The sequence below is a fragment of the Triticum urartu genome, chromosome 7 (genome assembly GCF_003073215.2).
Source record: "Triticum urartu cultivar G1812 chromosome 7, Tu2.1, whole genome shotgun sequence".
Taxonomy (NCBI): domain Eukaryota; kingdom Viridiplantae; phylum Streptophyta; class Magnoliopsida; order Poales; family Poaceae; genus Triticum; species Triticum urartu.
The window spans coordinates 649993181-650007208 of NC_053028.1; the positions used below are offsets into that span (position 1 = coordinate 649993181).

Here is a 14028-nt window from a genome sequence, read left to right on the forward strand (position 1 = left end):
TGTGTTAATAAGCATACATATAGTATGTGTTAATAAGCATATAGTATGTTAATAAGCATATAGTATGTGTTAATAAGCATACATATAGTTTTTTTTTCTTTTTCTTCACTGTTTTCTTTATTATTATTATTTAACTAACTTACATACCGTATGTGTTAATAAGCATACCTACATTATTTTTCGGTTCTGTACAGAGCGGTGTGACCCCCCTCACGAACGGTGCAGCCGCCAGCCGGCAACTGGAATGGGGAACAGCTGCATCGGGTCTATACGAAGGGGACTTTGCTCCAAGTGTTTATATATATCGGATGACCTACCACAACCGGGTGGTGTTGTGGCATGTCCGAAGAGGCGGCACACATCTCCGGGGCGTGGTCCCCCTAACGGACGGCGCCGCCGCCGGCACCTGGAGGGGGGAAACGGACGCATCGGGTCTACACGGAGGCGGGACGGGGGACCTGGGGGGTAGCAATGCCGCCGGAGCGTCGCACCGGGCCCTCATACATGCGGGATGGTGTGGTGGCATGTCCGAAGAGGCGGCACACGTCTCCGGGGTGTGCCCCCCCTCACGGACGGCGCCACCGCCGGCACCTAGAGGGGGGAAACGGACACGTCGGGTCTACACTTAGGGGATCTTGTTGTGGGTCTGGCCCGGATGTTGCTCCAAAGTGTACCTATGGACTGACCGAACACAACCGGGTGGGAAGGTCCGCTGGTCAAAGCCCGTCCATGCAAAGTCAAAGGGCTAGATCCCGTGGTCAAACGCTACAGGGTTAGGCGGGACGGGGGCCCTGGGGGTAGCAATGCCACCGGAGCGTCGCACCGGGCCCTCATACATGCGGGGTGGTGTGGTGGCATGTCCGAAGAGGCGGCACACGTCTCCGGGATGTGCCCCCCTTCACGGACGGCGCCACCGCCGGCACCTGGAGGGGGGAAACGGACGCGTCGGGTCTACACGGAGGGGATCTTGTTGTGGGTCTGGCCCGGATGTTGCTCCAAAGTGTTCCTATGGGCTGACCTAACACAACCGGGTGGGGAGGTCCGCTGGTCAAAGCCCGTCCGTGCAAAGTCAAAGGGCTAGATCCCGTGGTCAAACGCTACAGGGTTAGGCGGGACGGGGGACCTAGGGGGTAGCAATGCCACCGGAGCCTTGCACCGGGCCCTCATACATGCGGGGTGGTGTGGTGGCATGTCCGAAGAGGAGGCACACGTCTCCGGGGTGTGCCCCCCCTCACGGACGGCGCCGCCGCCGGCACCTGGAGGGGGGAAACGGACGTGGCGGGTCTACACGGAAGGGATCTTGTTGTGGGTCTAGCCCGGATGTTGCTCCAAAGTGTACCTATGGGCTGACCGAACACAACCGGGTGGGGAGGTCCGCTGGTCAAAGCCCGTTCGTGCAAAGTCAAAGGGCTAGACCCCGTGGTCAAACGCTACAGGGTTAGGCGGGTCGGGGGCCCTGGGGGGTAGCAATGCCACCGGAGCATCGCACCGGGCCCTCATACATGCGGGGTGGTTTGGTGGCATGTCCGAAGAGGCGGCACACCTCTCCGGGGTGTGCCCCCCCTCACGAACGGCGCCGCCACCAGCACCTGGAGGGGGGAAACGGACGCGGCGGGTCTACACGGAGGGGATCTTGTTGTGGGTCTGGCCCGGATGTTGCTCCAAAGTGTACCTATGGGCTGACCGAACACAACCGGGTGGGGAGGTCCGCTGGTCAAAGCCCGTCCGTGCAAAGTCAAAGGGCCAGATCCCGTGGTCAAACGCTACAGGGTTAGGCGGGACGGGAGCCCTGGGGGGTAGCAATGCCACCGGAGCGTCGCACCGGGCCCTCATACATGCGGGGTGGTGTGGTGGCATGTCCGAAGAGGAGGCACACGTCTCCGGGATGTGCCCCCCTTCAAGGACGGCGCCGCCGCCGGCACCTGGAGGGGGGAAACGGACGCGTCGGGTCTACACGGAGGGGATCTTGTTGTGGGTCTGGCCCGGATGTTGCTCCAAAGTGTTCCTATGGGCTGACCTAACACAACCGGGTGGGGAGGTCCGCTGGTCAAATCCCGTCCGTGCAAAGTCAAAGGGGTAGATCCCGTGGTCAAACACTACAGGGTTAGGCGGGACGGGGGCACTGGGGGGGTAGCAATGCCACCGGAGCGTCGCACCAGGCCCTCATACATGCGGGGTGGTGTGGTGGCATGTCCGAAGAGGCGGGACGCGTCATCGGTGCGTGGCCCCCCTCACGGACGGCGATGACACGGTAGTAGACGTTCTGCGATAACGATGCGGCGTCAATATTACTAAATACTCGGAGCGCGATAAAATCATGAGTTTTTTTGCACGATGGGGGCACATGTGCTATAGGAACGATGGTATTTTTTCATAATTTTTGGTGATGGAGAAGTATCCGAAAAATTCCCTCTACGCGGATTGCCCTTCGCGCGTCTACGGCTGTGGCCGGCGGCCTCCGGGGGCTAGCATGCCGCCAAATCTTGCGCCGGCAGCCTCTCACAAGTCTGGAAGTGTTGTCGCGGTTGCAAACGCCCGGCACGCGTGTCCGGGGTGTGCCCCCCTCACGGACGGCGCTGCCGCGGGCACCTAGAGGGGGGAAAACGGACGCGTGGGGTCTACACGGAGGGGATCTTACTGTGGGTCTGGCCCGGATGTTGCTCCAAAGTGTTCCTATGGGCTGACCTAACACAACCGGGTGGGGAGGTCCACTGGTCAAAGCTCGTCCGTGCAAAGTCAAAGGGGTAGATCCCGTGGTCAAACACTACAGGGTTAGGCGGGACGGGGGCACATGGGGGGTAGCAATGCCACCGGAGCGTCGCACCGGGCCCTCATACATGCGGGGTGGTGTGGTGGCATGTCCGAAGAGGAGGCACACGTCTCCGGGGTGTGCCCCCCCCCCTCACGGACGACGCCGCCGCCGGCACCTGGAGGGGGGAAACGGACGTGTCGGGTCTACACGGAGGGGATCTTATTGTGGGTCTGGCCCGGATGTTGCTCCAAAGTGTACCTATGGGCTGACCGAACACAACCGGGTGGGGAGGTCCGCTGGTCAAAGCCCGTCCATGCAAAGTCGAAGGGCTAGATCCCGTGGTCAAACGCTACAGGGTTAGGCGGGTCGGGGGCCCTGGGGGGTAGCAATGCCACCGGAGCATCGCACCGGGCCCTCATACATGCGGGGTGGTTTGGTGGCATGTCCGAAGAGGCGGCACACGTCTCCGGGGTGTGCCCCCCCTCACGAACGGCGCCGCCGCCGGCACCTGGAGGGGGGAAACGGACGCGTCGGGTCTACACGGAGGGGATCTTGTTGTGGGTCTGGCCCGGATGTTGCTCCAAAGTGTTCCTATGGGCTGACCTAACACAACCGGGTGGGGAGGTCCGCTGGTCAAAGCCCGTCCGTGCAAAGTCAAAGGGGTAGATCCTGTGGTCAAACACTACAGGGTTAGGCGGGACGGGGGCACTGGGGGGTAGCAATGCCACCGTAGCGTCGCACCGGGCCCTCATACATGCGGGGTGGTGTGGTGGCATGTCCGAAGAGGCGGGACGCGTCTTCGGTGCGTGGCCCCCCTCACGGACGGCGATGACACGGTAGTATACGTTCTGCGGTAACGATGCGGCATCAATATTACTACATACTCGGAGCGCGATAAAATCATGAGTTTTTTTGCACGACGTGGGTACATGTGCTATAGGAACGATGGTATTTTTTCATAATTTTTGGTGATGGAGAAGTATCCGAAAAATTCCCTCTACGCGGATTGCCCTTCGCGCGTCTACGGCTGTGGCCGGCGGCCTCCGGGGGCTAGCATGCCGCCAAATCTTGCGCCGGCAGCCTCTCACAAGTCTGGAAGTGTTGTCGCGGTTGCAAACGCCCGGCACGCGTGTCCGGGGTGTGCCCCCCTCACGTACGGCGCTGCCGCCGGCACCTAGAGGGGGGAAAACGGACGCGTGGGGTCTACACGGAGGGGATCTTGCTGTGGGTCTGGCCCGGATGTTGCTCCAAAGTGTTCCTATGGGCTGACCTAACACAACCGGGTGGGGAGGTCCACTGGTGAAAGCCCGTCCGTGCAAAGTCAAAGGGGTAGATCCCGTGGTCAAACACTACAGGGTTAGGCGGGACGGGGGCACTGGGGGGTAGCAATGCCACCGGAGCGTCGCACCGGGCCCTCATACATGCGGGGTGGTGTGGTGGCATGTCCGAAGAGGCGGGACGCGTCATACATGCGGGGTGGTGTGGTGGCATGTCCGAAGAGGCGGGACGCGTCTTCAGTGCGTGTCCACCCTCACGTCTGGAAGTGTTGTGGCGGTTGAAAACACCCGGCACGCGTGTCCGGGGTGTGCCCCCCCCTCACGGACGGGGTACCGGAGGGGGGGGGTAGCAATGCCGCCAGGTGTTGCGGTGGGCCCTCCTACGCTTGTGGAAATGTGATGGTACTCGCAGGCACCCGAGACGCGGCTCCGGGGTGTGCACCCCTCACGGTCGTCGCTGCCGCCGTGTGATGGAGGGGGGAAACGGCCACGTTGGGCCGAAAACTATCTATTCCGACGGGCAGAATGCAGTCAAATTTTTTGTGAGAACCAATAAACATGTTTAATATTTATGTGTTAGGAAAAATGCACCTTAAAATAATGAAAAAAAAGAATATACCTATGCCGACGGCTTGGCCGTCGGCATAGCCGTACACGTGGCATACAGAGATATGCCGACGGCTAAGCTGTCGGCATATACTCACCTTATCCATCCCCTTGGCGCCCCGTCCACTCGTTCTCCTCCTCTCCCCCCGACCCCCCCGCGCCTCCCAACCGCATCGCCGTCGCTGGATCCCGACCCGCTGCACCGCCCACCCTCCCTGCCGCCGTCCGCCCCCTCCACCCAAGCCTCGCCGCGCCGCCACCCCTATCCCCTCCCCCAACTCCGGCGCCGCCCCGCCCCCGCCCCAACATCGCCGCCACCCGCCATCCCCTCCCCTACCGCCGTCGCGCCGCTCCGCCCCGCCCCTCTTCGCCGTCGCCGCCGCCCCATCCCCCTCCCCTACCGCTGTCGCGCCGCCCCCATCCCCTCCCCTACCGCCGCCGCACCGCCCCAAATCCGTCGTCGCCGCCGGGCCGGCCGGTCCCCGTCCTCGGTCGCCCCGTCCCCGACGCCACTGCCCCGCTCGTCACCGCCCTTCTCCGCCCCGTCGCCGCTCCGCCCTGCCTCTGCCTCGCCGGTGAGGCCCCGGCTTGCTGCTTGCGCTGCTGCTTGCTGCTTGTTGCCGCCGCTGCCGCTTGCTTTGCTTGCTGCTGCCGCTGGTTGCTGCTATAGATTAGTTAGTTAGTTTAGGGTTTAGTTAGTTCAGGGTTTAGATGGATATATTAGTTAGGTATATAAATAGTTAGATAGATGGATTATAAGATATAAAAATGCTGTTGATGGGTTAGTTGAGAAATAAAATTGTTGTTGATATATACATGGATAGATGAGTGGATATTACATCATGATATATAGATGGATAGATGAGATTCTATATATGTGGTTCGATGAGATGCTATATATTGCATATCCTGCAAAAAAATTGGTTCGATGAGATGAATCAATGATGATGACGAATAGATGATGATGATGAATATCTGACGAATAGATGACGATGATTATAGTGTATTTTGCTTACATGATGCAAAAATAAATGAATGCATGTTTAAATGTTTTAAACATGCTCTATGAGTTGCAGGCTTTGTGGTGTCGCATTTCATTGGAGTGACCGTTGTACGACGCGTTGTCTCCCTGAGCATCCCTCTGCTCTTCGACTACTTCCTCTACAGCCGAGGGTGAGCTACAAGTCCATCTCCTCCATGTCACTAGATTAAATTTTCACATCAAGTCGCGTAACCTAGGTCTCCCATCCGAAAGGGTTGCATGGATAAATATGCATTCAATTGCATATTTATCACCATAGCTCTTTCGGATTGTCCAGCGTTTTCCACGGACAGCCCGAGGATGTGTAGATTGGGTATGTTCTCCATGTTCTACCCCGTTCCGAGACAGGATTTCGGCGGCGTCTCCCCATTGTTCTCCGGAGCACATTCTCTCGGCTATTTGCCGAGACGTGTATCTGGAGAACAGCGGGGAGGTGCTGCCGAAATTTTGTCTCGGAACGGGGTAGAATGGAGAACATACTCAATCTACACATCCTCGGGTGGGATTAGGACCCATCTTTACCTATTAGAGATGTAGGTGGATTAAACGCGGTAGAAACTGAAAATTTGATGCCATTAATTTAAGTGAATCCTTAATTATGTTGTGTGGGTTGCAAAAAAGCAGAGGATGGTAGATAATCAGTGGATGTACAGTGGTTTTATCCGTCGGAATCGAGTAACATCAGAGTGGATCGCGAAAACCGATGTGTATTTGAAGGAGATATTCCGTCGTCCAATGAGAATCATCCCACCATGCCCCTGTGCGAGATGTGCCAGACGTCACCGTAGAAATCAGACGGACATGAGTGAGCATCTTCGCACGCACGGATATATGCCAAACTTTGACATGCCGCCGATAAACATAGCCGAGCAGGACCGTGGTAGAGAGGAGGTGATGCGACAACGCATCGATGGATATGAGGACGACGGGGTCAGGGACATGCTAGATGATGTCATTGTTGCAGAAACGGCAAATGCGACACCTTCAGAGAATGAACCGGAGGAGCCGGAGGCAACCGCAAAGGCCTTCTTGGAGGTCTTGGCCTCGTCGAAGAAACCTCTTTATGCGGGTACGAAAATATCTCAGCTGGATGCCATCTCGCAACTGATTGCAGTCAAGGCTGAGTACGGCTGTAGCCAGAAATGCTTCGAAGCATTCCTGGGAGTATGGGCTAACAGCCTCCCTGAGGGTCATGAACTGCCGAAAAGCATGTACGATACAAAGAAAATCATGAAGGCACTCTCTATGGATTATGAGAAAATAGATGTTTGCCCGAAGAATTGCCTTTTGTTTAGGCACGAGTATGCGGATGACAAGTACTGTAGGAAGTGCGGTTCGTCTCGGTACATTGAGGTGGTCGGTGAGGATGGTGAGAAAAAGCAGCTAACCATCCCCGTTAAGGTTCTTCGATATCTTGATTTTATAAAAAGACTGCAGCGCCTTTTCATCACGAAGGAGTCTGCCAAAATGATGAAGTGGCACAAGGAAGGTATAAGGTACAATCCAAAAAAAATCATACATCCATCGGGAGGGGAAGCATGGAAGTCATTCGATGAAGAATACCCCGAGGAAGCAGCCGAGGCTGGGAATGTCAGAATAGCCATATCAGGTGATGGGTTGAATCCATATGGTATGTCGTCCAATCCATACAGCTGCTGGCCTATGTTTGTAATTCCGCTCAATCTTCCTCCTGGTGCCCTAATGCAACGGAAGACCATGTTCTTGTCGCTCATCATTCCGGGGCCTGACTACCCGGGGAAGCAGTTGGGTGTGTTTATGCAGCCGCTTGTGGATGCTTTGCACCATTCTTGGTATTTTCCGAGGTTGACATACGACCGGGATTTGCAGAGAAATTTCTTGATGAAAGTTTGGTTGCACTATTGCATGCATGACTTTCCCGGCTATGCTCTATTCTGCGGATGGTGTACAAGTGGTAAGATGCCATGCCCAGTGTGCATGCAGGCTCTGCGAATGATTCGGCTGAGTAAGGGTGGCAAGTATGTAGCCTTTGACCTGCATCGACAGTTCCTCCCTCCAGACCATCCAGACAGGGAAGACAAGAAGAACTTCACGAAAGGCCGGGTTGTTCATGAAGTAACCGAGATTCCAACATTTTCGGGGGCAGATGTTCTTGCTCAGCTAAAAGCTCTCAAGCCTAAAGTCAAAGGCAAAGGCAAAGCCAAAGCCAAAGGCTTCGAGGGATATGGTGAGACGCACAACTGGACGCACATTACCCCCTTCTCGCAGCTTCCCTATTTCAAGGACCTCAAACTTCCTTACAATATTGATGTGATGCACACCGAAAAGAATGTGGCAGAGTCACTTTTCCACACGATCCTCAACATTCCTGATAAGACGAAGGATAACGTAAAAGCTAGAGCCGATCAATTTTGTTGCTTGGTTCATGGAGAAAGTACTTTTCCACAATCCCCTATTAAATACCTACTTCAACATTTATTAGTTAACCGAACTAATGCACGCAACAATTTCCATTATACTTGTAGGGAAAAGATCCGAACATATCTATGGATGATGAATTGAGATGGGTTTCCATGGGTTTTGACCCTGCCGTCGTGACATGTAAAAAGTATGATGTGAATGGGTATCGCTTCCATACAGAGGAGCACCAAAACAGCCGCCCCGATCCCAAAACTATAAATACTGGAGTGTACACCCCCGGTCAAAATTCAGTAGACTACTACGGAAGGGTACAAAATATATACGAGGTTAAATTTCGCAAGGGGCGTGAGACCCTAAGTCTGCCTGTGTTCAAATGCCGATGGTTCGATCCGCGGGAGGGGGTAAAACATACGCCTTCCATTGGTTTGGTCGAAGTTAAACCATCAACCGTCTATGCCGGAACCGATCTCTTCATTGCGGCTACCCAAGCTACACAAGTATATTATCTGCCTTACCCATGCTAGAAAGTGTATCTAAAGGGTTGGGAAGTTGTGTTCAAGGTGTCGCCACATGGTAAGCTACCAGACCCGAATGAAGACGATTACTACAACATTAACCCCATGACATACAAGGGAGAGTTCTATCAAGAGCAACCTAATGATGATGATGATGATGTGGTTAGAAACGATGACGCTAGACCATTGGGTGATGATGTGGACCCAAACGTCGATGATGCACGGAATGATGGTGAGAACATTGTCAGTGAAAATGACATACTTATGCTAGAAAAGTTAAACGAAGACGCTGACGACGAGGAAGAGCCTCCACCTCCGTCGGACAACGAAGATGATATGATTGATAGTGATGATGAGACGGACCGAGAAAGAGGTTACAACAGTGATGATTCATATGGGTTCTAGCAGATGTATGTTTCAAGTATTTTTTTTCTATAGTTTAGGAATATGCCTTTTTATGCATTTTTATTAATGTGTTTATTATCATGCCTTTTCCTTCATTTCATTAATTTACTAATTGCTTTTTCTCTTTTCAATGCAGGTTCGTGGAACATGGGCAAGGGGAAGGCCGACGGCGTGGGTTTCCTACGCAAGGTCGTCGGCCTGCCTAGTCGGAGTGGTCGAGCACGTAATCCTCCCCCTCGGCTACTTGACGATGACTCCTCACAGGGAGGTCGAGGGAGAGGTGCCCCTAGAGGAGGAGGGGGCGGGGGGAGAGCCTCTAGAGGACGAGGTGCTGGGGGAGAGCCACTACAGGGGGTCGCAGCCAGAAAGAGCGCACCCTCACCGACTTAGGGGTGTTGTCTTCGAGGCCCTCCTCTAGTGAGGTACCCTCCTCTAGTGAGGCAGGCGAGGAGGAGGAGGAGGAGGAGGTGGAGGAGGAGGCAGGCGAGGAGGAGGAGGAGGAGGTTGGGGAGGAGGTTGGGGAGGGGGAGGCAGGCGAGGAGGAGGGTGGTGGCGGGGATGATGGTGGTGACGGGAAGGGGGTTGACACAAAGGGGTGGCTGCGTGGCAACGCAAAGCTACCAAAGCAGGTTCCTGCTACCGAGGAGCAGAAGTGGCTCATTGAGCCCACGGGAAAAGAGTAAGTGGTTCATTATGTTGCTTGTCACATGCTTATTCCGGTTGTTATTTATTTTTCTTGTCACATGCTAATCGTTCATTCTTTTGCAGCAACTGGATATATTCTAAAGGGGTCCGTATTCCCAACGGCCTCATCACCGTCTTGCTGAAGTTATATTGGCCGGGGTTGTACTGTCCTGATCCAGTCAGGCAGCCGGACCGTCGGGTTTTGGCCACGAGCTGGGACCACTGGGAAGCGGCCCACCACGCGGACCATGAGACCCATGCCAAGGCCGTGATCACTACTTTCTGGGTGAGTTCTCTTCAGAAGCACAAGTCCATTCTAGTTTCATGAATGATTTAACTCATGGCTTCTCCCATTCTTGTTTCATGCATGATTGTAGAAATTCTATCGAGTTCTTCCGGAGCACAGGGCTAGAGCGGACCAGATCATGCTGCGCCAATGCAAGAAGAAGGCCCGCCAGATGCAGTACGAGGTGCGCTATGTGGCCATCTCCACATACTACCACGACTATCTTGGTGTGAAGATGACCAAGGAAGAAGCGCGGAGGATGGGCATTACCTTGGAGAGGCCCGAGTTCTTGGCGGTAAGTATAAAAGATTTTTCATTATGCTTTCATATATTATGCTTTCATTATGCTTTCATTACCTTGTGGTACATTATGCTTTATGCTTTATGCTTCCATAACACCAATTTGGACACACCTACATGCCATTATGCTTTTATTATGTAGGTGTGTCCAAATTGGTGTTATGGAAAAGACGAGTCCTGGGTGGCATTGGTGGATCTTTGGTGTGATGAGGCTGGAGCCTGGGCGGCTATGAGAACCCAAAATAAGGCTAACCGAGGGACGGAGGGAGTACATGCTCAGGGAAACCGAAACCACTATCTCCACAAGGCAGTTAATGTATGACTAACCCCATTAAACATTCTTCTTCTTCTATTTACCATCACTTTCTTATGTATGACTAACCTCTGTTTGGTGGTGCAGGAGGAGAAACTGAAGCGGCCGCTCTCACACATGCAGGCGTGGGAGATCGCCCATACGCGGAAGGACCCCAAGCCTGGCGAGCCCAAGTACTACGGCAAGAAGACCGCAGAGAGGAAGAAGGCCTACTCCGAAGCGTATCTGGAGTTACATCCTGACACACCTGACCCTATTGCGGCGCCTCTGGACGACATGGCGGTGGTGAGGATGGGGCCCAAGGAGCACGGTCGGGAGGCGGTTCTCGATGCTGTGATCACTCCTAGTATCTCCTACACACAGCTTCGTCGGATCGACCCGAGCCTGAGCCAGCGCACGAGCCAGCCAGTGACCAGTACACAGTACCTCTTTCAGGAGCAACAATCTGTAAGTATTTTCCCTCTTATCTTCATTTCTCACTTCATTTTCCGCATTTAGTAGTTTTATGAGTTCCATCCTGTCATACCGTAGGCCTACATGGAGTACACACGCCAGGAGACCATGGCGTGGCATCAGAGGCTTTATGAACACCAAGTGCAGAGGGATAGCCAGATGCAGCAGGCTTTTCAGGATATGGCGGCCGGCAGGTGTCCTCAGTTCCCTCCAGCACAATGCCCTCCAGCACAACCAGTGCTGATGAGCTTTGAGGAGTTTGTGGCACAGAACGCTGGCCCCTCGCCGGTTAGTTCATCCCCAATCTATTCACCCAAAGCATGTCATGCCTTTCAACACAGTCATATATCCCGTGCATATGTCTTTTCAACATCCAGGGAACACGTGGATCTACCGTTGGCGGCGGTCTTCGCAGCACTCCGGAGACACGGAGCCCGACCACTCCGATCCACGGAGGCGGAGGCGGAGGCGGTCTTGGCGGTAGCGCTGCCGCTAGCACTGACGACCTGGGCTTTGGCCGTCTTGGCGGTGACGACCTCCGCGGTGCTCGATGATCCTTGTGTGGTGATGATGCTTGAGATGACTTGTGTGTGGTGATGATCATTTAGATGACTTGTGTGCTTCTCTATATGCTTATGTTGGTTGTGATGATTTTCATTTAGAGACTTGTGTGTGATGATGCTTATGCATATATTGTTGTGATGGTGCTGGATGATATTCCGTTGTGTTTTATATGTCTATCTCATCATATATATCTGCTGATATGTGCTGCTATTTGAATTGAATTGATCTGAAAACAAACAGAAAAAAGAAAAAAAAAAGCAAAAGCAAACTATGCCGACGGCCAGGCCGTCGGCATAGGGCTAGCGTGAGCTCCCAGTACCTGACACGTGGGCGCCTATGCCGACGGCATGGCCGTCGGCTTAGTTTAAAACTGTGCCGACGGCTAGGCCGTCGGCATAGGCGCCCACGTGGCAGCTACTGGGAGGTCTGTATGAAGGACTATGCCGACTGCCTGGCCGTCGGCTTAGTTTCAAATTATGCCGACGGCTCGGCCGTCGGCATAGGCCTGGTCCTAGAGCAGCGGCTGGTCGCCACGTGGCACCCCTATGCCGACGGTCTAGCCGTCGGCATAGGTTTTGACTAAGCCGACGGCTAGGCCGTCGGCATAGGGGTGCCATGTGGCTATCAGTCATTGGGCAGACTTGACGGCGGCCGCCGTTAGGCGTGATAGTTGCCGACGGCCGAGGCCGTCGGCATAGATGTACGGCCCCCGTCGGCGTATCATATATGCCGACGGCTTTTCTAAGCCGACGGCCTCCCTGGCTGTGCCGACGCATATGTTGCCGACGGCCCTATGCCGACGGGGGCCGTCGGCATAGGTCTACCCCGACGGGACTCAGGCCTATGCCGACGGCCCTTGCCGTCGGCATAGGGGGCGATTCCGGTAGTGCAAGGACATTCCCAATGCTGCCAACCATACGCTCTTTGGTTAGCAGGTTGATGACGGTGCTCATCGGTAGGCATAGGAGGCTGGACAGGAACTCGACGACTTCATTGTCAGCTTCGGCAAAGCAGACTTTCTGAGCCTTGGTATCAACCAGGAGCTTCATCGATAACTCCTTAGTAGCCATGATATTCCCTTTTTATCAGAATGATTTCAATTGATTGGTTTCTACTCCTGCCACCAACAAGAAAGTGTTCTAGTTCAAATCTTCAAAATGAGCAAAAATAAACAATCTACCATCAACTATTAGAGCCAAATAGAGTAACAACTTTTGTCAAACTGTAAGCCGAAGATTAATTAGTAACGACAGTAGAAAATATCATAAACAGACCACAAGACATAACAATCATACATATTAACAGTTTGTTTTTATTATATACTATATAATTAGATAAAAGGCCAAGGGCACGGGTTATATTGAAAGGCACAGCTGATAGCCGGCTACGGGCTTTTAGAAGTTGCAGAAAGCAACAGAGTTTTTAGGACGTATATATATAGAACACAACTTGGAATATTGTGCACCTACCAGGCTTTGAAAAGGAGAAACACACAGAAATACTAGTCTTATCCTACTACAGTTTGTTATTTCTTCCCTCCTTGCCTTCGTTAGTTCTGCCAATTAGTACTACTTATTACTACTGATATTTTAACTAGATAAGAAGAATATGATATTCACAAAAGGAAGGTATGGGACTGAACATTACTGCACAAGCCACAAGGTTCCGCATGAGATTCGGTCGCAGATATGCAAAAGCGGATAACTAATTAACTATAGAAGCAACGACACTTTTTTCCAGATTGAGTCTTGAAAGTCAAGTGAACAATGGGACTAGATGTATTGTACCAGGTGCAGCGCGGCATCATACTGATAATAGTGTTTAATGAAAGGTTTCTCTGCAGACGATTTTTTGAAGTAATCTATACAAGAAAAAAAAGGTTCAGACTAAAGCAACCATTTTACATTTTCGTTTGTGGTGTGCGATTGCTTAAAACAAGTTTCGAACAATGATGCAAAAACTAAAATGTGAACACTAACCCTTCAATGTAATAACCATCTCCAACTCACCATGAACAAATCAGATCTTCGTTTTTTATTTCTGAGATCCAAATTTAATTTATTCTAATCACACTCATCTAAACACAAACAAACCCTAAAACCAGTTTATGTTGTTTTTTCATGAATACGCGCGGAGGCGTATCATTTCATTAATAGGTAGGGGAGTGGATACAATGAAGTAACCTCAAGTTGGCGTACACAGAGGCGCCAATGAGGTTACAAGTGAGCAGGAGAGTGTGGGGTTGCTCAGCCCCGGTACAGAGGACCCAGGCTACATGTAGAATCCTATTTAATCCCTTGGCACCCGCGTGTGCCCATCTCCGAGCTTCGTCTTTGATGTTGTTTAGCAGATGGGCATTGGAGGGATGCATGCCCTCGAAGATGACCGCGTCCCTGTGCTTCCAGATAGCCCAAGCAGTGATGATCATTAG

General features: G+C 53.1%; 1 protein-coding gene across 1 annotated transcript; it reads left to right on the forward strand.

The window, feature by feature from the left end:
• The first annotated feature begins 10535 nt into the window (after nt 1-10535).
• On the forward strand, nt 10536-14028 carry LOC125519288. Its single transcript, XM_048684148.1, has 4 exons — nt 10536-10583; nt 10668-11027; nt 11112-11321; nt 13948-14028. The coding sequence occupies exons 2-4, from the start codon at nt 10698-10700 to the stop codon at nt 14026-14028; spliced, it is 621 nt and encodes a 206-aa protein (XP_048540105.1). The 5' UTR covers nt 10536-10583; nt 10668-10697.